The following is a 26689-nucleotide window of genomic DNA, read 5'->3' as shown; positions in this document are numbered from 1 at the left end:
TGGAGTTCCTGGAGAAATTCTCGAAGGAATTCCTGAAGGAATCCCAGGGGGTTTCCTTGAAGAAATTTGTGAAGAAATCCCTGGAGGAATATCTGGAGGAATCCCTGGTGCAATTCCTGGAGAATATTCTTGAAGAATTTCTGAAGAAATCTCTAGAGGATTTCCTGGAAGAATCTTTGGATAAACTTCTGGAGGATTTCCTGAAGGAATCTTCAAATAATTTCCTGAAGAGATTTTTCATGGAGAAATCCCTTCAGGAGGGAAATCCCCTAGAGGAATATCTGGAGGAATCAGGAAGCAATTCTTGATAAAATCTCGGGAGAAATTCCTGGAGAAATACCTAGAGGAATTGCTGACATAATTTCTGAAAGATGATCAGGAGCAATTCCAGGGATAGTTCCTGATGAAATTACCGGGGTTATTCCTGGAGAAATTCCTGGATAAAATCCTGGAGGAATACCTGGAGGAATTACTAGAGGTATTTCTTTGGGAATTCCTGGAGGAATCTCTAAGAGAAATTCTCGGAAGAATTACTGGATGAATTTCTAGAGAAATTCTGGGAGAATTCTATTTCTATTCTATTATTTTTCTGTTTCTGAAATCCTGGAGGAATTTCTAGCGGAATTTTTGGAGGATAAATCCTTGAAAGAATGCCTGAAGGAATCTCTGGGGAATCCTAGAAGCAGTTTGTGAAGAAGTCCCTGGGGGAATCCCTGAAAAATTACTGATGGTATTCCTCCAGGAATTTCCTGGAAGAATTTATGAAGAAATTCCTAGAAGATTTCCAGGCAGAATCCTCTGAAGGATTTCCTGGAGGAATCCCTGAAATATTCCTGAGGGTATTCCTGGAGAATTTTCTGGAAGAATTTCTGAGAAAATCTCCAGGAGAATTTCTGGAAAAATTCCTGGAGAAATTGTTGACATAACTTCTGAAAGATGTCCAGGAGCAATCCCTGGATCAATTCCTAGAGAAATTTCTGGAGGAATTCCTGAAGAAATTCTTGGGGTAATTCCTGAAGAATTTCCTGGAATAGTTCTTGGAGATATTCCTGGATAAAATCTTGGAAGAATTGCTGGAGGTTCTCCTTTGGGAATTGCTGGCGGAATACTTGAAGGAATTCTAGGAGGAATCTCTGCAATAATTCCTTCAACAATTTGTGGATGAATTTCTGGGGGAATCTCAGGAATCTGGAATCTGGAGGAATTTCTGAAGAAATCCCTGGAAAAATCACTAGAAAAGTTCCTGGAGGAGATTTTGTGCAAATCCTGGAGGAATGCCTGTAGCAATTCCTGGAGGGAATACTGGAAGATTTCTTGGAGGAATTTCTGGAAAAAAATCCAGAAGTTATTCCTAGAAAAAATCCTGGAAGAATTTCTGAAGGAATCCCTGAAGGATTTCCTGGAGTAATTCCTATAGGAATTCCTGAAGAAATTTTTGGATGAATCTCTTAGGGAATTCGTATAGGAATACCAGAAATCGCAGATGGAGTTCTTGAACAAATTCGAGAGGAATCCTTAGAAGAGTTTCTGAAGAAACTCCAGAAGGAAACCCGGAAGAAATTTCATGAGGAATTACTAAGGGAATCCCTAAGCAGTTCCTGGAGGAAGTACTGAATCAATTCCTAGAAAAGATCGTTAAAAAATACAATGAGGAATTGCTGGAGGAACCCTAAAAAGAGTTCGTGGGAGAATCTGCAGAAGTCCTGCAGAAATTCGTGGAGGAATCCCTGGGGGATATCCTGAAAGAATACCCGTAGAGTTTAACGGAGGAATCTCTAGAAATACTCCTGGAGGAATCTCTATAAGAATTTCTGGAGGAAGTTCTGGCGAAATATCTATATGCATTTCAATTCCCAGAGGATACCTGGAATAATTCTTAGAGGAATCTCTGAAGAAATCCATTGAGAATTCGCAGTAAAAATTTCTGAAGAAATTGGAGATGGAATCCTTGGAGAAATCCTGAAGGAATACTAAAAAGAGTTCGTGGAAGAACGCCTTGGGGAATCCCTGTAGCAGTTCCTGAAGAAACCCCAGGAGAAATCCTGGGGAACTCCTAAATACTCCTAAGTAGATCTTCTGAAGGAATTCTAAAAAGTGTTCCTGGGGGAACCCTTGGAGGATTTTTTAAAATAATTCCTGGAGTTGTTTCTGAAATAAACACAGAAGATATTCCCGGTCGAATACTTGGAGGAATGCTTGAAGGAAAATCTGGAGGAATCCCTTAGGAAATCCCAAGAAAGCTTTCTTAACAAATTCCTGGAAGAATTTCTGTAGGAAAATAAAAATGAAGGCATCCATGTCTGCAATATTTTTTGGGCGAATTATTGTTGGAAGTTTTGGATGGAGAATGTTTTGTACAATGATTTAAGGAACTCCTGGAAATTTCTGGAGGAATTATCGAAAAAAGCACTGGAACAATTACTCAAGGAACTTCTAAAGATATCCCAGGAGAAATTCCCGGAGGAATGCCTGGTGAAACCCATACAGGAATTCTTCGAAAACTCTCTGGAGCAATCCATGCTAGAATCACTGAAGGAAGCTATGGAAAATTCCTGAAGGAATTCATCGATATATCATTGCAGAAGTATTTGTAAAAAACTGAAGGAATCGTGGGGGGAATTCTTAAAGCATTTCTTGGAACAAACCCTAAAAAAACTATCTGAACCCTGCAAGATATCCATGGAAAAAATCACGAAAGAGAAACTCCTGGATATGTTCCTTGAGGAATTTCTGAAAAAATCCTTGGAAAAGTTCCTAAATAACTGCCTAAAGGAATTTCTGGAGATGTCCTCGAAAGAATTTGTAAAGAAATCCCAGGTATTATTATCTTAGCATGACGTTTGTTTGAATTGAATACAAGTGAAAATTCGTGTAGCAATAGCATATAACTGCACTCTAGTTCCACAAAGTCCTTGTTTTTCCCTACCGGAAACTTGCCATGCTGTTTTTGTGTTCCATGAATAAACATCACACCCCTCTGGCTACGCCCTTGCATAGTGCCTACTGCGCGTGGCAGAGTGACTCTCTCGATGGACGACTTTGGATAGCGCATGTGGTGCTTGGTGAACGCTCGTTCTAACGCCTCGAGGCCAGTATTGGTTTACCTTACCACACCAATGCAGATCAACAGAGACACAGCAAGCATCTTGTTGCAGGCTGACAGGAAGCTTATCAGGACACAGTTGACACGATGCAAGAACTTGTCCTGCAGTTCCTTGTTGATTCGCTGTTCGGCGAATACCTCTCAGTTGCAGGAAGTGGAGGTATTTGTACGCTTCGCCTTGAACCATATTCCTAATCTCCTCCTGTTCCTCCTCCTGTCTCATATAACATTGCGTCTGTACAAGTTCATATGGATTTCGAAATGTTAGGGAAATTGCAGTTTGGCAAAGCTTCAAGTTGGTAGAGAGAGATACAGGAAAAGCATAAACTTTTCCAAACCACGTCACATTGGACACATTCACGGACCCTGCATATGTAGCCCAAGTAACACACTTGTCACAGAAAAGTCACGCCGACGAGGTTTTTGTCGCGCAGAAGTCACTGTGACTTACTTCTAACAAATAAATACTTGCTAGAAGTAAGTCACAGTGACTTCTACGCAATAAAAACCTTCGCCGCCGTGACTCATCTGTGACAAGTATGTTACTTGGGAAAGAAGAGGAAAAAATTCGATAGATATTTGAAAAATAAGTACTTCAGTGTGTGGATTTTTATCGCGAACCACTGAATGGTCCATACTCAGCAAGTGACACATGTAACATTTCGTGAACCGACATGCTCGGGAACGCTCCTCGAAATGCTGTTCACTCTCTTGTCCAGTTCGATACGAGAGCGCAATCAAGAGAGAAGATGCTCGATGACGCTAATGAAAGCGATGCATTCGGTAAGAATATTTTATTGTCAAAATTCTTTTTTATTGTAACTACACAACCTGCAACGTCATGAATACAGTTAAATTAAATAGTAGTTCAAGTTTTAAAAGCGAAAACGCATCAAATACTGATAAAAATAACGATTATTCACAGTTGTCCCAAGCCAACGATGAGAGATCATGGGTAAGTGTTACACTTAGCGATGCCCGCTCATCGCCGCAGCTTGTCTACACTCAGCCAAATAACCTTAAGATTTCCATAAGGCCCAACTTATGAAACGGCCTTTAAATGATTCATAATGATTCGGATGAATTTCATAAGGTCACTCTATGACGTAAAATCGTCTCACAGCTTGGCTTTTATTCATGTTTAGCAACTTGGAATTCTCAAGCGTCGGTAGCCGTGTTCATAAAACACGGGCTCGGTGATCCCGACGTTCATGGATCGAATCCAGTCTGCATCATTTTAAGATTTTTTTGTTCTTTTGATAAGTTTTTCTTATGAAATTTGTCATAGCAAGCACGATCAATTTTCATAAGGTATTCTTATGTCATCCATAAGAATTAGTTAAAGCAAATTTTCATAAGGTATTTCGATGAATTTCGCTAGTTTTTTTCGCTGAGTGTATATCGGAGTATCTTCTTTATGTTCCTTCGTAAACCATGCGACTCGACGAGAGAACATACACCGCTTGGTAATTGAAACAGAACCAACAGAAGGGAAGAAAAACTGCCGAGTGGTTCACTTATCACTTTTTCGTTCAAACACTGAAGTACTTTTAAAGTGTAGAATTAGCTCAGTGTTAAAATACACGTTAATACAAACAAACAAAAAAGGACTTTAAAAAGAGCAAACAAAGAACTGCTTTTCATCTGCCACTGAAATAAATGGTACATTCCTAGAAACAGTGACGTTGATTACGTAAAGACGAATTTCCAGGCATTCTCCTACCCTAGATCCTGCAAGCAAAACCAAGGTTGAGTTACGTTTTCAAAAAGAATTGTACCACCAGACATTAAAGTGTCTCACATGGCGACGAGGACGGAAAGAGCGAAGACGACGAAGACAAGGTGTCGGCTGACTGTGATGAAACGATGAAAGTAATGTGATTTCCTATACGAGACGTGGCATCCAGACTCCAGTAGGACTACACTAAAAAAAATGACTAACCACTACTGCATATGCGTAATATGCGTAGTTATAATTAACAGAATTGGAATTGAAACAAACAAGCTCACCACTAACCTCCTCTCAATCTCAATATTAAAGGGTGAATTTTATCAACATTTCTAGCTATAAGCAGGTGAGTTTTTTTTTCAGTGCAAGGTGACTGGTTGTTATTGACCCCGAAAGAAGCTTTCCTGAAGCTGTGGCGTCGGTAATTATGATGAAGCGATTTTCCAGTAGCGTGAAGGTGCCTCAGACAGTCGGCATTGAATGTCGAATATATCTTTTCGTCGTATCTCGCTGATAGAATGTAAGTTTGCTACCATTATTATTAGCTATTGTACCCGTTCCTGTTTGAATTGAATGAGCGATTGCCTGCGTCGTCGTCGTCGTCGTCGTCGTCATTGTGAATCACTGCCTCAATTATGTATTTGTGTCGATAATGGTCGTTCATTGAGCCGGATCGTTCACAGGCGGAGAGCTCAATTGTCGGAATCAGTTCGTTGTTCTTTTTGAAACAATTGCGACCCCGGCACGCCTGCTGGGTGCTGGCCTGGAGCACCATTGAAATCTTAATTACACTCTCGCAAGCCGTATTGAAATGGAAACTTTTCAGGCAATTTCGCTCCCATTACGCGAGCCGTTGGATTCCGAAGGACTCTCAACAAAAGCTCTTCTCTAACCCGAAAGAACTGTGCTGCCGACCGACGAGATTATTAATTTTCACGCTACATTAATCGACTACAAAGCCAGTTGTTTGACAATGCGGAAGTTCCTCTTGGGATTTGCCACCGCGCCCTCGAAGTAGGTCACGAAAGTGGAAAGACTTCACAATCTAATTTTATCTTGGCTGAGTGCGCTCACTCTTCTGCCCGTTGTAATCATCCTTCGCTGCTGGCTTGGGGACGACGACACCGACGACGGTGGCAACGTGCGTGGGGTTATCTCTCTGGCTGAAGAACGATATGCCAAGTGCCTGCCTTGCCTAGGGAGTGAGCGCCCGGTGTGCCGGCAGGAAATTGGAATACTTCCGGGGTGATTCACCGTAATGGGAAAATGACGACGACAACGACGACGCAGACAACAGCGAGAACGATGATGAGGTAATTAGCTTGACTAGATTCCCACGAAGATTTCCAAACTAACCTACACGTCTAATTTGCACGAAAACAAGGAGGATTATGAAAATTGGGAATTCTACGACATCTTGATAATGCTGGAAAATTTTTAAGCAGGTGGAGATTTTTAGTCAATTATTATCAACATAAAGTTGGATTTGATTGGCTTCGCAATACTTTTATATTGAAAAACAAGGCTAGTGTAACAAGTGAAAAGGGCCTAAATGCTTTTTGTAAAAAACTTGTTTCGGTCGCTGTAGGGCCTCGATGTTGCCGAATTGCAAGATAAAGGGAACTTCTACAGTCAACTGGATGATGTCGTAGACAATGTTCGGACAGGGAAGGGAAACGATTTTGATAGCAGCTAACACGCAGCTTCAAAGCTGAAATATATTAAATTTAATCAGTTGCGTCCAATGATATGTATTATTACCTTACATTTTCGTTTTCTTCTTTGTTGTGTCTTGTCCGAACTGATTTCTTTTGTGTTTGCACGTACTGTCCTAGATTTATTAAATTCATTTCAGTTTAGCTCTCTTTTTTGTCAGACTACACTTACTTGCATGTAACTGGTATTTGCGTGGACTACTGATTAAGAGTAAACTAACTGCCGTACTACTTATAACCGTACTAATAGTTTTAGCTAGAATAGGTTTAGGAGTAAGTTTTAAATAGCACGTAAGAAAAATGCATGTTTTAGAAATTCACCTAGGTTTTACAATTCAGTTTGGTTTCTGACTCTCACGGCTGTTTACGAATAGTTATTATAATAAATTCACTCAGTAGTTACATCCATAAATTAACGAAATTCACTTAGTGTTAACTTCACATGCAAAGCAGGTCTATAGTTCTTGTCGATTTTTCTCGGTTTATGCTCCATATGACACTTCACCACGCTGTCTGCTGGCCTGACGTCTATGCTGATACGGCTGTCATCTGTGGTGGTACTGAACTCACTCAGCTGCCGAGCGAATATGCCCAGTGGTTTCGCAACATACCCCCGCCCGTGTAGTTCCGGACCGTCCAGATGTCCGAAGGTCCAGAAAGCGCTAGCTTGACTGCGGGCCGACTTACTAAACCGTTATTTGTTTGCACAACTGCACGCCGAACTTGTCCATCTGCTGCCGTAGTCACATCCACAATCCGACCTCGTAACCAACCGTTCCGCTTACCCTCATCTATGACAAGTACAAGATCCCCTGGTTCTAACGGCTTGACTGACTCGAACCACTTAGTACGTCTCGCGATGGTTGGCAAGTATTCACGAATCCATCGACGCCAAAACTGATCTACCAAGAACTGCGCCAAACGCCAACTGTCACGTAAACTGCTTCCGACGGTATTCAAAGAACTGGCTGGTTGATTGACACCCTTGGTTCCGTAAAGAAGAAAGTGGTTCGGCGTTAAGGCCTCCTGTTCTGAAGACTCCAGTGGAATGTAGGTCAATGGCCTGGAGTTGACAACCGATTCTGCTTCTGTGATGACTGTCTGTAGAACTTCGTCGCTTGGAGAATGTGGGTGATCTGCTATCGCTGTCATTGCTGTCTTTACTGAGCGCACCATGCGCTCCCACGATCCGCCCATATGCGGAGCCGAGGGCGGGTTGAAATCCCATCTGGTTGCTGAATTGGTGAAAGTCGTCGCACAGTCTTCGTGGATATCCTGGATCTGCTTCGACAAAAGGTTGCTGGCTCCCACAAAGTTTGTTCCGTTGTCGCTGTAGAAGACATCTGGAGAACCACGCCGAGATACGAAACGCCTTATTGCCATTATGCACGATTGGGTAGACAGACTGTGCACCAACTCCACATGAACGGCACGAATCGCTAGACACGTGAACAGTGCCACCCATCTTTTCTCCAAACTGCGTCCGCGTTTGACCTGAATCGGCCCGAAATAGTCCACTCCGGTGTGCGTAAATGGACGAACACATCCAGTAACTCGTGCCTGTGGTAGTGGTGCCATAGTAGGTGGTTGTGGGACAGCTTTCTTGACGCGACACAGCATACACTGCCTCGACACCTGACGGACTAAGTTTCGCAAACCTGGTATCCAAAACCGCTGACGTATCTCGTTGCAAACTGTCTCTCCATTTCCATGTAGAAATCGTCGATGATAATCGTCAACAACAAGGTACGTTACATGATGCTTCTTCTGTAGTGGAATCGGATACTTCGCATCTACAGAAATCGCTGGGGCTGCGCTGAGTCTACTGTTCATTCTGATGACACCGGTTTCGTCGATAAAGGGGGACAGTCGATACAGAGGGCTGGACTTTGGAATTGATACCGGGCAATCGATTTCCGATAAGTTGCGTTTTAAAACAGCATACTCGTCTGGATACGTTTCAGTTTGTACCTGTCGCCACAGGAGATTTTCGGCATCATACAAATCCTTCTGCGTCAAACGGTTTGGTTTGGACGCCTTTTCCCCTTTGAATCGTCGTACTGCCTGCAGAACGGTAGCTGTAGTCCTCAGTAGTCGGTTCCAATTAGAGAATCTTGAGACGTCGATGAGCGGTTGCAGGATAGTGCTGTGAAACAGGAAAGTTGCGCGTAGCTCGATGTCTGTCTCCACTTTACGAGAAGGCTCTACTGGCCACTGCTCTGGTGGTCTGAATAGGAACTCTGGTGCTTTATACCATGGATTCTCCAGGTCAAAACTTGGCCCGTCCTTCCACTTAGTAGCCGCATCCGCCGCGTTCAGTCTGGAAGGCACGTAATGCCACTCATCAACGATGGTTGTCGTGAGAATCTCTCCCACACGAAATGCCACAAACTGATGATAACGTCGACTATCGGATCGTAACCAACACAGTACAGTAGATGAATCACACCAGAGATAGCGCTTAGTGATCTGGATGTCCAGCGAAGTCAGCACCGAGTCTAGCAACCTTGTTCCTATCATCGCTGATTGGAGCTCAAGCCGAGGCACAGAAAGTGGTTTTAAGGGAGCAACCTTCGTTTTGGCTGCAACAAGCGCACATCGGGTTTCTCCGTTATCGACAATACGAAGATAGAGGACTGCTGCACAAGCAACTTCACTCGCATCAACGAACAAATGAGCTTCCACATTTTCAATTGTGGAAGGATCGGCACCTCTGAAGAAGCAGCGCGGCACTGCTACTTCCTGCAGCCGCTGCATGTACTGACACCAACTAATCCACCTTTCATGTAGTTCTTCTGGAATTGCTTCATCCCAATCCGTACCGGATCTCCAAATCTGCTGCATGAGAATTTTTCCGTGTACGACAAAGTGGGAAATCAATCCCAGCGGATCAAACAAGGACATTACAGTACGCAGAACTTGACGTTTGGTGGGCATCGTCGAACTAGTGACCAGCGTCCTGATCTCTTCGTTGATACAGCTCAAATCGAAGGTGAAAATGTCCTCGGCAGGTTTCCAGACTAGACCCAGTACACGTTCGGACTCTGAAGACTTATCCAGATTCATTGAAATTTCCTGTGGTGCACCGCGTTCGCCAATTTTCTCAAGAACTTCAGTTGAGTTGGAGCAGAAATTGCGAATTTCAAATCCTGCCTGGGAGTGGATGTATTTTACTTCGTTGATCAGTGTCACAGCCTCTTCTTCCGTATCCACACTGTCCAGAAAATCGTCCACGTAGTGGTTGTCTGTCACTGCTTTAGCAGCCCTGGGAGAAGTTTCGGCAAACTGTTTCGCATTTTCATTCTTCACAAACTGCGCCAAACTGGGAGAACATGTAGCCCCGAAGGTGGCAACGTCCATCACATAGATCTGCGGTGGCGATTCTGAATGTGGTCTGAACAGGAAACGTTGTGACTGTCTGTCTTCATCACGGATGCGGATCTGATGAAACATCTCCTTTATATCGCCAACAATGGCAATGTTCCTCTGTCTGAAGCGTAGTAGAACTGACATCAGTGCCACTAGAAGGTCTGGACCTTTAAGTAGCATGTCATTGAACGATACTCCTCCAGCTCTAGCCTTGGCATCCCATATCAGTCTCACCTTGGCCGGCTTTTTCGGATTCTGTACAACGCCCAATGGTAGATACCAGACTCTAGATGGTTCCGTAGACTGTAGCTCCTCAGGTGTAATTCGATGAGCATATCCCTTGGCCTCATAGTCTGCAATCTGCTCTCTCACCTTCGCTTCAAGTATTGGATCCTTACTCAACCGTTTTTCCAAAGCGTTCAGCCGTCTCACTGCCATTGGGTAACTGTCCGGGAAGCGGATGTGATCGAATCTCCATAACAGTCCCGTTTCGAAAGCACCGTTCACCCGTTGAGTTGTTGCTTCCATGATTTCCCGCGCTCGTGTGTCTTCTTTGGGTTCTGGTTTTACTGTAACACTGGATTCCTCAACTGCAAAAAATTGTTTCATCCACTGATGTAGTTCTCTATTTCCAAGTTCGCCGTCCAAATGGAGATTCAGCTGTTCTATGACTGTACTACTATCCGAGCTCTTCCCGAAGATACACCAACCGAGGCGTGTTTTCGTAGCAACTGGCTCGTTGTCTTTTCCCTCTCGTAGACGCAGCGAAGTTAGCAGTCGGACATGTTCGATTCCGATGATGATACCAGGGGCAGCATCCGCATAACTACGAACTGGCAAACCTTTTAGGTGATGGTAGGAACGCTGCAACTCATCGTAGCACATAGTCTGTCTCGGCAACCGAAGAGCCTGTACTGTTCGGACGTTGTGGAGTTTAAACTTCTTGCCTTCACCGCTGATGACAATACTGATTCGTTGCGATTCCTTCTCCTCTCTCGATATATTTCCAGTCCAACTTAAACAGAAGCCGTCCGTAGGACCGTGAATACCCAGCGCCTTCGCGATGCCGGATTCAAAAAGCGTAGAGGAAGACCCGTCATCCAAGAAAGCGTAGGTTTTGACCTGCTGACCGTTACCGTGGATGGTTACCGGTATATACCGGAACAGCGAGTAGGTCATCGAACTGTGAAGATTGTGGTGCACTACAGTTTTTGGATCCACGGTGGACTGTGAAGCTTCAGCCACTTCGGTGTTTCCCAGCGGACAACTTGCAAAGGAGTGCAGAAGTTTATGGTGAAATGTTTTGCACCCATCTACGCCGCATTCCTTCCTAGCACGACAGGGCAATCGACGATGAGGCACAAGACAACTGCGGCACAAGTTCTTCAGTTTCACAGCTTTCCATCTACCGTCAATGTCAAGTGCCTTAAACTGCATACAATCCGCTATCTCGTGACTTGGTTTGTCGCAATACAGACATGTCCTATTCGCTGATTCCTTCAGCTGTTTGCCTACGTTGACTGACGACGACTTTCTTTCCTGTTGGTCCTCTGTATGAACGTACAGCTTCGGTTTCTCCTTTCCAATTTTGCTCGGCTTGGAACTAGTTGCGAGGCTATCGATGGGAAGCGTAACATCCGAGGCCATCACTACTATCTCGGACATGAATGCGCTAAATGCCGCCAGGTTGACATAAGCGCATCTACTTTTATGGTACGACCACTGCATTTTAAGCTGAGGGGGCAATTTCTCAACTAACTCGTGGAGTAACGAGGGATTCCACAAATGATCAGCTAAATTTGCGATTGACATGTGATCCACAACATTCTGAACCGCTAGACCAAATGTGATCTGTGATTGCAAATTATCGGACTTTGGAGAAGGAACTGCGCGTAACTTTTGAAGAAGAGAGTGGATCAATACTTCTGGCCGCCCATATAACCTTCGCAATATGTCAATCACGAATGGCACCGACTGTGGCATCAACAACCGACTCTTAACTGCTTCTAGCGCGTTACCTTTCAAGCAACGTTGTAAACGCGCTAAGTTCTCCGAATCACTAAACCCGCAGGCCTCCGTAGAGTTGCAGAATGAGCTATAGAATAATGGCCAATCCTGTGGGTCACCAGAGAAATTTGAGAGTTCTCGGGGCATCACTTGTCTCGCTGCCAGTTGTTCGTTGGATGGTCCCCGTCGTACTGTTGCTGCTCGTTGTTGAGGTTGGCCTACCGAAGGGGTACTGTAATCTGCAGAATTTGGCATCTCGTCCTGAGTTGGTGCAACGCTGACTGGGGGTGGCACAGGGTGATTGAAACCTGCCGGAACTCGCCTGCTGTTGACAAACATTGGTGCAGCTTGCGTTGGAACTGCCGATGTAGGCCCATACACACCATCGCCACCAGCACCGACGCTGATAGGGTTACTGTTCATCCACGTTGAACTGCAAGCGGAAGTCAGCACAGCACTCACTATGGGAATCGACGAAACAGGATATTGCAAAGGATGCGGGTGTACTCCAGCGAAAGAGGATGCTGATGGCCCGGATTGATTCTGACCCAACGGTGGCATTGGTACATAACTGTTACCAGAATCAAACGGGTTGCTTGCCGTAGAATTTCCCACCACAATTGTCCCAACCCCAACTGAAGTCGCAACTGTATTATTGCCACACCCTAACGTACCTCTACTGGTATTTGGAACATTATACGATGTAGAGACTGACTCGAAAGGTAGCACGTTAAACGACTGGTGGGGGTAACTGATCGACGGGGGAGCACTTATATTTTTCAGTGGAGCAGACGTTGGTCGCGTTGAAATGAAGGAGTTTATTCCCACCGGGGAATCGTATTGGGTTAACGATGTACTTACCGGTGGCTCCCGAATTGCTATTTGCTTACGTGAAACAAATTTACCGGTATCTAGCAGTTCAGGAATAACACTTCCATCCGTGGGTCCGGTCCTTCCGAAATCATCCGTAGAATTCGGCGTGGAAGTCGACGTTGGAGTAGGGGCAATAATCACCGGAATATTTCCAGTATTTGCTGTCGCGAGCCTGGGTGTGGTCGTGGCTGGTGCTGTTACGGAGATAGATGCCGGAATCGTCGACTGCTGAGCTGCTTCCGGAACTACGGCCGATGGCGAAATGTTGCTGGATTGCGCTACTGTCACTTGTTGTGATGCGCCGACTTCCTGTCCACTAAGCCACGACTGTACCTTCTCACGACTAGCTCGACTGCTCAGTCCCGATCTCCTACTGACTCCATCCTCCGCACCATCTGCTTCTGCGAGAAGTAAAGCGTACTTCTGCTTCAGAAAATTCTCCTCCTCTTCGGCGATTTTCTTTCTCGCAGCCACCTGAGCTGCCTCCTCTTCCAAAATCCTCATCCTGATTACCTTCTGCTCCTCCAGCATTCTCAGACTGAGTTCTATACGGGATGAACGACGACTTGCTGACGAACGACCAACTGACGAATGGCAAACGGAGCTTTCCACCTGCGGGCGACATCGATCGCACTTCCAGGTTCGATTCGGATCTGCGATTGAATCCGTTACTCCCGCACAGCCAAAGTGCATCCATGTCTCGCAAGTGTCACATCCGACGAGGTTATCCACTGTGTCCGGTCGGTCGCATTTGGCACAGTGTTTTCCACTTCTGCTATCCATGATCCGGCAGAAAATCTTTGAAGATTGTTCGGACAGGGAAGGGAAACGATTTTGATAGCAGCTAACACGCAGCTTCAAAGCTGAAATATATTAAATTTAATCAGTTGCGTCCAATGATATGTATTATTACCTTACATTTTCGTTTTCTTCTTTGTTGTGTCTTGTCCGAACTGATTTCTTTTGTGTTTGCACGTACTGTCCTAGATTTATTAAATTCATTTCAGTTTAGCTCTCTTTTTTGTCAGACTACACTTACTTGCATGTAACTGGTATTTGCGTGGACTACTGATTAAGAGTAAACTAACTGCCGTACTACTTATAACCGTACTAATAGTTTTAGCTAGAATAGGTTTAGGAGTAAGTTTTAAATAGCACGTAAGAAAAATGCATGTTTTAGAAATTCACCTAGGTTTTACAATTCAGTTTGGTTTCTGACTCTCACGGCTGTTTACGAATAGTTATTATAATAAATTCACTCAGTAGTTACATCCATAAATTAACGAAATTCACTTAGTGTTAACTTCACATGCAAAGCAGGTCTATAGTTCTTGTCGATTTTTCTCGGTTTATGCTCCATATTGTGATATTCTCTATTTCAAATCCTACTTCTTTTACCGCACCTGTATTCTACACTACTATCAATTGCCTCTTTAACTAGAGCCGCACACTCTATAGACCTCCATCTTATTGCCGATCCTATCGTAGACTGACTCGTCACTCTCACACACTCACATCAGGATACCACATCCTCCCCTTGCAGAAATGTTCAAATACTATACTACTTATTACAGCTGGAGTTATCAGCAACATTTTATTTAGTTTGTTTACTAATAAGCCTATGAAGTACAATACGCCAATTGGGTGTCGTATTCACACTTCAGAAAACTCACTGCCAAAACCTTATTATGGAAATTATGTTTTACGTTTCTTCTCCAGTTTTGGAAAGTTGAAAACTATACTTCTCACTACTGCTCCTCCCAACCAAAAATAGGAAACACAATTGTTCGTCACACAAGCAAAACAGAGACCCCATTCTACCTTTTCAATTATTCATCGACTATCATTAAAAACGATGAGTTTGAATGTAATATGGACTATGCAGTGCATAACATTATTGTTTTAATCATCTTAGAAATACTTGAAAAATAGAGTAAAGTGGGGCAAAAGTTCGAGTGGGGTAAGAGTTTCTTTTGAAGTTTTTGAGCTCAATTCAAATTATATCTTTCGGGTGTCAAGGTTGTTCGAACCCTTTTTCAAAAAGAGTCTTTCACTCCAAAAATTATGAAAATTAATCAATATTTCGAGAAGTTATGACAAAATGTTGGTTTTTGATCAAAAAATTGTAACATGCGATGGCCCTTCCAACGCATGGAATGAAATTTTAATGAAATCGAATTCGATATTTTATTTTGGGGCGTAACTAGGTATATTTTGAAGATGCTCTAGCATGTATAACTTTTTGCAAAAAAGATTTGGAAATCGTATTTTACACATAGTGGGGCAAAAGTTCGAATTGTGGGGCAAAAGTTCGAGTCATGTGGCAACTTTAGGTAGAAACCTAAAATTCTGCAAAATGTACATATTATCCCTAAGAGTGATGGAATTAGTGAGAAAATTCGATTAAAGTTGAAAAAAAAGTTGTTTTATCTGAATTTGGTGGAAAACTACTAATTTTTGGTGTAGTAAATTTAACCCTGATTTGGGTAAAATCCAAATCGAATTTTAAAGTGTATTCCAGTTCTAACATCAAATATTAAGTGGTTTCAGGTATTCCTATTACCAAAGTGTCAAAATAGTGTGCTACGATTAGCGAAATTCCAGAAACACTAGATTCGAACTTTTGCCCCAGTGGTGGGGCAAGAGTTCGAATAAAACACACACATACAAAAAGTGTTATAACTCAAAATTGAAAAGACATTTGGCGTAACTTTGTTCAGCAAAATTTTAGCTCATGGATGGTAGAATCACCACACGGTATTTATTTAGTTTTATCTGCTTCGATTTTTTGAAATAGGTTGAATTATCAACTAAGGTCGAACTTTTGCCCCACCTTACTCTACTGAATCGACGCAACCAACTTAATTTTAGTCATGTGAAACGGAAACTTCTTATCCGAAGTACACTTTTACACTTTTAATTGGCCGAAGGTTTCCAATATAAAGTAAACCAAATAAATGAAGAAATTCCGGATAATCAACCAAACATATCACCTCAAAGAAAGTAAAGTCTAAAACTTTTATGCATTTCTACCGTGCAACTGCCGTGAGTATAAATTGACTTTTTGTTATTATATTTATACATTACCAACCACCGCATTAGGAATCTTTCGAATGAAATCTGTTTATTTTCACAATACTACCAAATGTTTCGGAATACAGGCAACAGTCGACCGCTAAAGTCGCAACTTATATTTGGTACTGTGAAGTTAATGAAGAATCACTCTCAGCTGGATTATAGCCAAAAATGCATTGATGGTATGGCTTGTGTACATAATCTTTACCAAATGTCTACTAAAAATGTATCTAGGGTATCGGGATGCTTCGTTGGCATAGTCCCCTCGTTCGGCCTATCTTAACGTTAACCAAAAACTCAAACAACACGCATAACTGGAGATCGGAAAAGCTATGCGCCAAACAACTGTAACATTTCGTTTCAATTTTAACATTTTGGAGCATCAAAATTGAATGAAAATGTCACTTTGTTTTGCTTTTGTAGACGCCATGGTTCTTCGGCTTAGTGGGTAGTCTATACACATGATCATAAATGGCATGATTCTGGAACATTTTGAATTGACTTTTCGGTAACTAAACATTTTATGCGACGGTCAAAGACACTATTTTGAACTTGTATATTTGTTTTCAACGAAAAATAACTATTTTACAAATTAAATGTGGGCCGAATATTGAGGACATTTTTTTCACTGTGTACCCAAATCTTGGCCCATTAGTAAAGTGACGTCAACAACACCGAAAAAGAGACGCCAACAACATTGCTTGCGAATGAACCAGAAAGAACGAACAGGAAGAAAGATTTTGTGTGTGGAGATTGTAAAAATATAACACAATAATAGGGTTGCGTTGTTTTCGTTACTAAATTAAGAAAGAGTTTTAGATTAAGTGATTCATTTATAATTTTTTGAAAATTTGGCTCCGAAAATGTAATTTTAAAGTAAGATTGGTGAACAAACAGTGATAATACTTCAGCAGAAATATTAAAAAAAAAATGAGAGAAAAAGTGGTTTTAGCGCTTGGAAAGCAATAGGCCAACGTTGTATCCACTAATAGGCCAAGTTTTGTACCGTAGACCAACGTTGCATACCATCGCATCGAATCTTTTCAACGTAATTAAGTAAGTTCTTGAATATTTATGCTAGTTTACTTCCAATTGGGGAAAAATGCATTGCCTAGAGTGCATGATAGGGTCAACACATCATTTCTAGTGCTATTAATTCACGAGTTATGGTCAAAATTGTTAAGGCGACTGGCATATTAGGCCAAGGAATGGTACACATACCCTACTAAAAAAAACTTCCCATTCATCTACCCAGTCTGTACCTACGGCGATGGATCAATGCTGCACCTCTCACCCTAATGAATCAAAAGAAATAAAACAGAAAAAAAAACGGCTGTCTTCGAACACGTTTCATGAACTTATCTTCGCTGCATGTATGGAGCTGTCACTCAGCTACCACACGCACTCACTGACTCTGCATTCCCCCCGTTGTCCCTCCGGTAACAGTTAACGGCATATCGCGCACAGCAAATCACGAAGCGACCGAAGCGAGAGTGCACATGGAATGCGTTCAAAAACATTCACACATCGACATTGCAATCGCAAGCCACGCATGCCGACAAGCAGACACAAACGAAACACGCGACGCGCTCCTTCACCGCCCCAGGCAACACCCACCGACAATCTAGCCCAACGGAGGAATACAGACACAGACAAAACCACGAACTGGCGAGAAAAGAAAACAACATCCACCACTCCGCTGTGCCTCCCCGCACAGGGCCATGCTACTATCACCACATGGCAACTAGCCATCGCTGGATCAGCGCCATTCCTGCTGCAACAAATACCATCAAACAAATATCGAAATAGTCTATTTTGTACCACCACCACGTGACCGTGAGTGCATGTAAAGTGCTGCCAGAAAACACCCAATGTTTCATTTTCGGAATTCTCATTTAGTAATTGTTTTTTTTTTTCTTGCATGTTTTCATTGAATCCTCCAGTTGTTTTTCTTTTTTTTTCTTGAACTACATTTGATTTAATTCCTCTGTTGGCTATGGGATTCATCCGCTATGGATATGGGCCATACTTCGGGTTTTTATACTTTTATTCACTGTTTTGGCCTTGAGCTATACTCGACGCAAAACAAGCATTTTTGTTGGCCATGGGCTTTACCCGACACAACAGTTCTAAATGCTTGACTTTTGTATTGCATTGATCATAAACTACTCGATTCATTACGCTTGTTGGCCATGGGCTTTACCCGACGCAACAATTCAAATGCTTGGCAATGAGCTGAAACTCTTCTCAAGCATTACCTTTCCACAGTTTCTACTGTATTGGCCATGAGCCTAACTCGGCGCAATACCTATGTTGGCCATGGGCTAAACCCGACGCAACTAGTAGAATACTTGGCAATGAGCTCAAACTCTGCGCAAGTCATACAATTACTATTAATGGAATCATTTCTGGCAACCATGCTCGATCAACTCTTTTCCTGTATACTTACACATTCTACCCTCCGTGGCACTCACTTTTCTCACACCACAGCAACTTTTCGAGCTTGTCTCAAGTTTTTTTTTTACTTTCTTAATCTGCAATTACCACAATATACACCACATAACTACTATGAACATCATGGCAGGATCGCCAATGTGATATTCTCTATTTCAAATCCTACTTCTTTTACCGCACCTGTATTCTACACTACTATCAATTGCCTCTTTAACTAGAGCCGCACACTCTATAGACCTCCATCTTATTGCCGATCCTATCGTAGACTGACTCGTCACTCTCACACACTCACATCAGGATACCACACATATGACACTTCACCACGCTGTCTGCTGGCCTGACGTCTATGCTGATACGGCTGTCATCTGTGGTGGTACTGAACTCACTCAGCTGCCGAGCGAATATGCCCAGTGGTTTCGCAACATACCCCCGCCCGTGTAGTTCCGGACCGTCCAGATGTCCGAAGGTCCAGAAAGCGCTAGCTTGACTGCGGGCCGACTTACTAAACCGTTATTTGTTTGCACAACTGCACGCCGAACTTGTCCATCTGCTGCCGTAGTCACATCCACAATCCGACCTCGTAACCAACCGTTCCGCTTACCCTCATCTATGACAAGTACAAGATCCCCTGGTTCTAACGGCTTGACTGACTCGAACCACTTAGTACGTCTCGCGATGGTTGGCAAGTATTCACGAATCCATCGACGCCAAAACTGATCTACCAAGAACTGCGCCAAACGCCAACTGTCACGTAAACTGCTTCCGACGGTATTCAAAGAACTGGCTGGTTGATTGACACCCTTGGTTCCGTAAAGAAGAAAGTGGTTCGGCGTTAAGGCCTCCTGTTCTGAAGACTCCAGTGGAATGTAGGTCAATGGCCTGGAGTTGACAACCGATTCTGCTTCTGTGATGACTGTCTGTAGAACTTCGTCGCTTGGAGAATGTGGGTGATCTGCTATCGCTGTCATTGCTGTCTTTACTGAGCGCACCATGCGCTCCCACGATCCGCCCATATGCGGAGCCGAGGGCGGGTTGAAATCCCATCTGGTTGCTGAATTGGTGAAAGTCGTCGCACAGTCTTCGTGGATATCCTGGATCTGCTTCGACAAAAGGTTGCTGGCTCCCACAAAGTTTGTTCCGTTGTCGCTGTAGAAGACATCTGGAGAACCACGCCGAGATACGAAACGCCTTATTGCCATTATGCACGATTGGGTAGACAGACTGTGCACCAACTCCACATGAACGGCACGAATCGCTAGACACGTGAACAGTGCCACCCATCTTTTCTCCAAACTGCGTCCGCGTTTGACCTGAATCGGCCCGAAATAGTCCACTCCGGTGTGCGTAAATGGACGAACACATCCAGTAACTCGTGCCTGTGGTAGTGGTGCCATAGTAGGTGGTTGTGGGACAGCTTTCTTGACGCGACACAGCATACACTGCCTCGACACCTGACGGACTAAGTTTCGCAAACCTGGTATCCAAAACCGCTGACGTATCTCGTTGCAAACTGTCTCTCCATTTCCATGTAGAAATCGTCGATGATAATCGTCAACAACAAGGTACGTTACATGATGCTTCTTCTGTAGTGGAATCGGATACTTCGCATCTACAGAAATCGCTGGGGCTGCGCTGAGTCTACTGTTCATTCTGATGACACCGGTTTCGTCGATAAAGGGGGACAGTCGATACAGAGGGCTGGACTTTGGAATTGATACCGGGCAATCGATTTCCGATAAGTTGCGTTTTAAAACAGCATACTCGTCTGGATACGTTTCAGTTTGTACCTGTCGCCACAGGAGATTTTCGGCATCATACAAATCCTTCTGCGTCAAACGGTTTGGTTTGGACGCCTTTTCCCCTTTGAATCGTCGTACTGCCTGCAGAACGGTAGCTGTAGTCCTCAGTAGTCGGTTCCAATTAGAGAATCTTGAGACGTCGATGAGCGGTTGCAGGATAGTGCTGTGAAACAGGAAAGTTGCGCGTAGCTCGATGTCTGTCTCCACTTTACGAGAAGGCTCTACTGGCCACTGCTCTGGTGGTCTGAATAGGAACTCTGGTGCTTTATACCATGGATTCTCCAGGTCAAAACTTGGCCCGTCCTTCCACTTAGTAGCCGCATCCGCCGCGTTCAGTCTGGAAGGCACGTAATGCCACTCATCAACGATGGTTGTCGTGAGAATCTCTCCCACACGAAATGCCACAAACTGATGATAACGTCGACTATCGGATCGTAACCAACACAGTACAGTAGATGAATCACACCAGAGATAGCGCTTAGTGATCTGGATGTCCAGCGAAGTCAGCACCGAGTCTAGCAACCTTGTTCCTATCATCGCTGATTGGAGCTCAAGCCGAGGCACAGAAAGTGGTTTTAAGGGAGCAACCTTCGTTTTGGCTGCAACAAGCGCACATCGGGTTTCTCCGTTATCGACAATACGAAGATAGAGGACTGCTGCACAAGCAACTTCACTCGCATCAACGAACAAATGAGCTTCCACATTTTCAATTGTGGAAGGATCGGCACCTCTGAAGAAGCAGCGCGGCACTGCTACTTCCTGCAGCCGCTGCATGTACTGACACCAACTAATCCACCTTTCATGTAGTTCTTCTGGAATTGCTTCATCCCAATCCGTACCGGATCTCCAAATCTGCTGCATGAGAATTTTTCCGTGTACGACAAAGTGGGAAATCAATCCCAGCGGATCAAACAAGGACATTACAGTACGCAGAACTTGACGTTTGGTGGGCATCGTCGAACTAGTGACCAGCGTCCTGATCTCTTCGTTGATACAGCTCAAATCGAAGGTGAAAATGTCCTCGGCAGGTTTCCAGACTAGACCCAGTACACGTTCGGACTCTGAAGACTTATCCAGATTCATTGAAATTTCCTGTGGTGCACCGCGTTCGCCAATTTTCTCAAGAACTTCAGTTGAGTTGGAGCAGAAATTGCGAATTTCAAATCCTGCCTGGGAGTGGATGTATTTTACTTCGTTGATCAGTGTCACAGCCTCTTCTTCCGTATCCACACTGTCCAGAAAATCGTCCACGTAGTGGTTGTCTGTCACTGCTTTAGCAGCCCTGGGAGAAGTTTCGGCAAACTGTTTCGCATTTTCATTCTTCACAAACTGCGCCAAACTGGGAGAACATGTAGCCCCGAAGGTGGCAACGTCCATCACATAGATCTGCGGTGGCGATTCTGAATGTGGTCTGAACAGGAAACGTTGTGACTGTCTGTCTTCATCACGGATGCGGATCTGATGAAACATCTCCTTTATATCGCCAACAATGGCAATGTTCCTCTGTCTGAAGCGTAGTAGAACTGACATCAGTGCCACTAGAAGGTCTGGACCTTTAAGTAGCATGTCATTGAACGATACTCCTCCAGCTCTAGCCTTGGCATCCCATATCAGTCTCACCTTGGCCGGCTTTTTCGGATTCTGTACAACGCCCAATGGTAGATACCAGACTCTAGATGGTTCCGTAGACTGTAGCTCCTCAGGTGTAATTCGATGAGCATATCCCTTGGCCTCATAGTCTGCAATCTGCTCTCTCACCTTCGCTTCAAGTATTGGATCCTTACTCAACCGTTTTTCCAAAGCGTTCAGCCGTCTCACTGCCATTGGGTAACTGTCCGGGAAGCGGATGTGATCGAATCTCCATAACAGTCCCGTTTCGAAAGCACCGTTCACCCGTTGAGTTGTTGCTTCCATGATTTCCCGCGCTCGTGTGTCTTCTTTGGGTTCTGGTTTTACTGTAACACTGGATTCCTCAACTGCAAAAAATTGTTTCATCCACTGATGTAGTTCTCTATTTCCAAGTTCGCCGTCCAAATGGAGATTCAGCTGTTCTATGACTGTACTACTATCCGAGCTCTTCCCGAAGATACACCAACCGAGGCGTGTTTTCGTAGCAACTGGCTCGTTGTCTTTTCCCTCTCGTAGACGCAGCGAAGTTAGCAGTCGGACATGTTCGATTCCGATGATGATACCAGGGGCAGCATCCGCATAACTACGAACTGGCAAACCTTTTAGGTGATGGTAGGAACGCTGCAACTCATCGTAGCACATAGTCTGTCTCGGCAACCGAAGAGCCTGTACTGTTCGGACGTTGTGGAGTTTAAACTTCTTGCCTTCACCGCTGATGACAATACTGATTCGTTGCGATTCCTTCTCCTCTCTCGATATATTTCCAGTCCAACTTAAACAGAAGCCGTCCGTAGGACCGTGAATACCCAGCGCCTTCGCGATGCCGGATTCAAAAAGCGTAGAGGAAGACCCGTCATCCAAGAAAGCGTAGGTTTTGACCTGCTGACCGTTACCGTGGATGGTTACCGGTATATACCGGAACAGCGAGTAGGTCATCGAACTGTGAAGATTGTGGTGCACTACAGTTTTTGGATCCACGGTGGACTGTGAAGCTTCAGCCACTTCGGTGTTTCCCAGCGGACAACTTGCAAAGGAGTGCAGAAGTTTATGGTGAAATGTTTTGCACCCATCTACGCCGCATTCCTTCCTAGCACGACAGGGCAATCGACGATGAGGCACAAGACAACTGCGGCACAAGTTCTTCAGTTTCACAGCTTTCCATCTACCGTCAATGTCAAGTGCCTTAAACTGCATACAATCCGCTATCTCGTGACTTGGTTTGTCGCAATACAGACATGTCCTATTCGCTGATTCCTTCAGCTGTTTGCCTACGTTGACTGACGACGACTTTCTTTCCTGTTGGTCCTCTGTATGAACGTACAGCTTCGGTTTCTCCTTTCCAATTTTGCTCGGCTTGGAACTAGTTGCGAGGCTATCGATGGGAAGCGTAACATCCGAGGCCATCACTACTATCTCGGACATGAATGCGCTAAATGCCGCCAGGTTGACATAAGCGCATCTACTTTTATGGTACGACCACTGCATTTTAAGCTGAGGGGGCAATTTCTCAACTAACTCGTGGAGTAACGAGGGATTCCACAAATGATCAGCTAAATTTGCGATTGACATGTGATCCACAACATTCTGAACCGCTAGACCAAATGTGATCTGTGATTGCAAATTATCGGACTTTGGAGAAGGAACTGCGCGTAACTTTTGAAGAAGAGAGTGGATCAATACTTCTGGCCGCCCATATAACCTTCGCAATATGTCAATCACGAATGGCACCGACTGTGGCATCAACAACCGACTCTTAACTGCTTCTAGCGCGTTACCTTTCAAGCAACGTTGTAAACGCGCTAAGTTCTCCGAATCACTAAACCCGCAGGCCTCCGTAGAGTTGCAGAATGAGCTATAGAATAATGGCCAATCCTGTGGGTCACCAGAGAAATTTGAGAGTTCTCGGGGCATCACTTGTCTCGCTGCCAGTTGTTCGTTGGATGGTCCCCGTCGTACTGTTGCTGCTCGTTGTTGAGGTTGGCCTACCGAAGGGGTACTGTAATCTGCAGAATTTGGCATCTCGTCCTGAGTTGGTGCAACGCTGACTGGGGGTGGCACAGGGTGATTGAAACCTGCCGGAACTCGCCTGCTGTTGACAAACATTGGTGCAGCTTGCGTTGGAACTGCCGATGTAGGCCCATACACACCATCGCCACCAGCACCGACGCTGATAGGGTTACTGTTCATCCACGTTGAACTGCAAGCGGAAGTCAGCACAGCACTCACTATGGGAATCGACGAAACAGGATATTGCAAAGGATGCGGGTGTACTCCAGCGAAAGAGGATGCTGATGGCCCGGATTGATTCTGACCCAACGGTGGCATTGGTACATAACTGTTACCAGAATCAAACGGGTTGCTTGCCGTAGAATTTCCCACCACAATTGTCCCAACCCCAACTGAAGTCGCAACTGTATTATTGCCACACCCTAACGTACCTCTACTGGTATTTGGAACATTATACGATGTAGAGACTGACTCGAAAGGTAGCACGTTAAACGACTGGTGGGGGTAACTGATCGACGGGGGAGCACTTATATTTTTCAGTGGAGCAGACGTTGGTCGCGTTGAAATGAAGGAGTTTATTCCCACCGGGGAATCGTATTGGGTTAACGATGTACTTACCGGTGGCTCCCGAATTGCTATTTGCTTACGTGAAACAAATTTACCGGTATCTAGCAGTTCAGGAATAACACTTCCATCCGTGGGTCCGGTCCTTCCGAAATCATCCGTAGAATTCGGCGTGGAAGTCGACGTTGGAGTAGGGGCAATAATCACCGGAATATTTCCAGTATTTGCTGTCGCGAGCCTGGGTGTGGTCGTGGCTGGTGCTGTTACGGAGATAGATGCCGGAATCGTCGACTGCTGAGCTGCTTCCGGAACTACGGCCGATGGCGAAATGTTGCTGGATTGCGCTACTGTCACTTGTTGTGATGCGCCGACTTCCTGTCCACTAAGCCACGACTGTACCTTCTCACGACTAGCTCGACTGCTCAGTCCCGATCTCCTACTGACTCCATCCTCCGCACCATCTGCTTCTGCGAGAAGTAAAGCGTACTTCTGCTTCAGAAAATTCTCCTCCTCTTCGGCGATTTTCTTTCTCGCAGCCACCTGAGCTGCCTCCTCTTCCAAAATCCTCATCCTGATTACCTTCTGCTCCTCCAGCATTCTCAGACTGAGTTCTATACGGGATGAACGACGACTTGCTGACGAACGACCAACTGACGAATGGCAAACGGAGCTTTCCACCTGCGGGCGACATCGATCGCACTTCCAGGTTCGATTCGGATCTGCGATTGAATCCGTTACTCCCGCACAGCCAAAGTGCATCCATGTCTCGCAAGTGTCACATCCGACGAGGTTATCCACTGTGTCCGGTCGGTCGCATTTGGCACAGTGTTTTCCACTTCTGCTATCCATGATCCGGCAGAAAATCTTTGAAGATTGTTCGGACAGGGAAGGGAAACGATTTTGATAGCAGCTAACACGCAGCTTCAAAGCTGAAATATATTAAATTTAATCAGTTGCGTCCAATGATATGTATTATTACCTTACATTTTCGTTTTCTTCTTTGTTGTGTCTTGTCCGAACTGATTTCTTTTGTGTTTGCACGTACTGTCCTAGATTTATTAAATTCATTTCAGTTTAGCTCTCTTTTTTGTCAGACTACACTTACTTGCATGTAACTGGTATTTGCGTGGACTACTGATTAAGAGTAAACTAACTGCCGTACTACTTATAACCGTACTAATAGTTTTAGCTAGAATAGGTTTAGGAGTAAGTTTTAAATAGCACGTAAGAAAAATGCATGTTTTAGAAATTCACCTAGGTTTTACAATTCAGTTTGGTTTCTGACTCTCACGGCTGTTTACGAATAGTTATTATAATAAATTCACTCAGTAGTTACATCCATAAATTAACGAAATTCACTTAGTGTTAACTTCACATGCAAAGCAGGTCTATAGTTCTTGTCGATTTTTCTCGGTTTATGCTCCATATGACACTTCACCACGCTGTCTGCTGGTCTGCTGTCTGCTGGTCTATGCTGATACGGCTGTCATCTGTGGTGGTACTGAACTCACTCAGCTGCCGAGCGAATATGCCCAGTGGTTTCGCAACAGACAAGATTCCTAAAGGTGATATCAGGATCCTCATGAGCGACTTCAACGCAAAGGTTGGTTCCGACAACTCGGACTATGAGCATGGGACGCCATGGTCTCGGAGAAATGAGCGAAAACGGAGAGCTGTTTGTAGAGTTTTGTGGCAACAATGACAAGGTGATTGGGAGATCACTCTTTCCTCGTCGACCAGTGCACAAAGTGACATGGGTTTGCCGTGATGGCGTAACGGAAAATCAAGTCGACCACATCTGCATCAGCCGAAAATGGAGACGAAGCCTTCTTGATGTGCGGAACAAACGTAGCGCCGAACATCATCTCCTTTATCGGCGAGATCCGACTGCGCATTGCCAGGATCCAGCGACAGGAGGAAAAAAACGGGCGCAGGTTCAACACACGCCGACTGGAAGACGCTGCGGTGAAAAGGTCCTTCGTCGAGGAGACCCGTACTGCGAATATTCCAGTAGGTGGAGGCGTAGAAGATCAATGGAGCACCATCAAGAACGCCTTTATCGCCACCGGCGAGAATAATTTGGGTGGGCTACGCCCCCGAAGAAAGCAGTGCATCACAGCCTGGAGGAAGATAGAGGAGCGAAGGAACGCCAAAGCCACGATAGAGTGAGCGAAAATACGAGGAGCCAAAGCCGCCATTGACGGGCTAGCGCTATTTGGCTCTCGAGATGGAAGTGAAACGCTTATGTAGACGGAACAAAAGAGCGTGGACGGACTCCCTAGCCGACGAAGGCGAGAAAGTAGCAAACACAGGCGACATCCGTCTCCTCTACGATGTCTCACGTCGCCTTAGTGGGACCAAGATG

General features: G+C 44.6%; 2 protein-coding genes across 2 annotated transcripts; both read right to left on the bottom strand.

Moving 5' to 3' along the window:
* Nucleotides 1-6494: 6494 nt before the first annotated feature.
* On the bottom strand, nt 6495-14148 carry LOC109425711 (uncharacterized). Its single transcript, XM_062854255.1, has 5 exons — nt 13985-14148; nt 13836-13919; nt 6869-13779; nt 6720-6803; nt 6495-6663 (listed from the first exon to the last, which is right to left on the bottom strand). The coding sequence occupies exon 3, from the start codon at nt 13577-13579 to the stop codon at nt 7118-7120; it is 6462 nt and encodes a 2153-aa protein (XP_062710239.1). The 5' UTR covers nt 13580-13779; nt 13836-13919; nt 13985-14148; the 3' UTR covers nt 6495-6663; nt 6720-6803; nt 6869-7117.
* A 4563-nt stretch (nt 14149-18711) lies between these two features.
* LOC115267509 (uncharacterized) lies at nt 18712-25770 on the bottom strand. The gene is made up of 3 exons (XM_062854246.1): nt 25579-25770; nt 25430-25513; nt 18712-25373 (listed from the first exon to the last, which is right to left on the bottom strand). Exon 3 carries the CDS (start codon nt 25171-25173, stop codon nt 18712-18714), a length of 6462 nt encoding a protein of 2153 aa, XP_062710230.1. The 5' UTR covers nt 25174-25373; nt 25430-25513; nt 25579-25770.
* Nucleotides 25771-26689: the final 919 nt, after the last annotated feature.

Source organism: Aedes albopictus, chromosome 1 (assembly GCF_035046485.1).
Source record: "Aedes albopictus strain Foshan chromosome 1, AalbF5, whole genome shotgun sequence".
NCBI classification, from domain to species: Eukaryota; Metazoa; Arthropoda; class Insecta; order Diptera; family Culicidae; genus Aedes; species Aedes albopictus.
This window is presented reverse-complemented; position numbering and strand designations above follow the sequence as displayed.

Bases quoted from the DNA above. Each gene is read 5' to 3' on its own strand.
- LOC109425711 (XM_062854255.1), bottom strand. From the start codon at position 13,579: ATGGATAGCAGAAGTGGAAAACACTGTGCCAAATGCGACCGACCGGAC.
- LOC115267509 (XM_062854246.1), bottom strand. From the start codon at position 25,173: ATGGATAGCAGAAGTGGAAAACACTGTGCCAAATGCGACCGACCGGAC.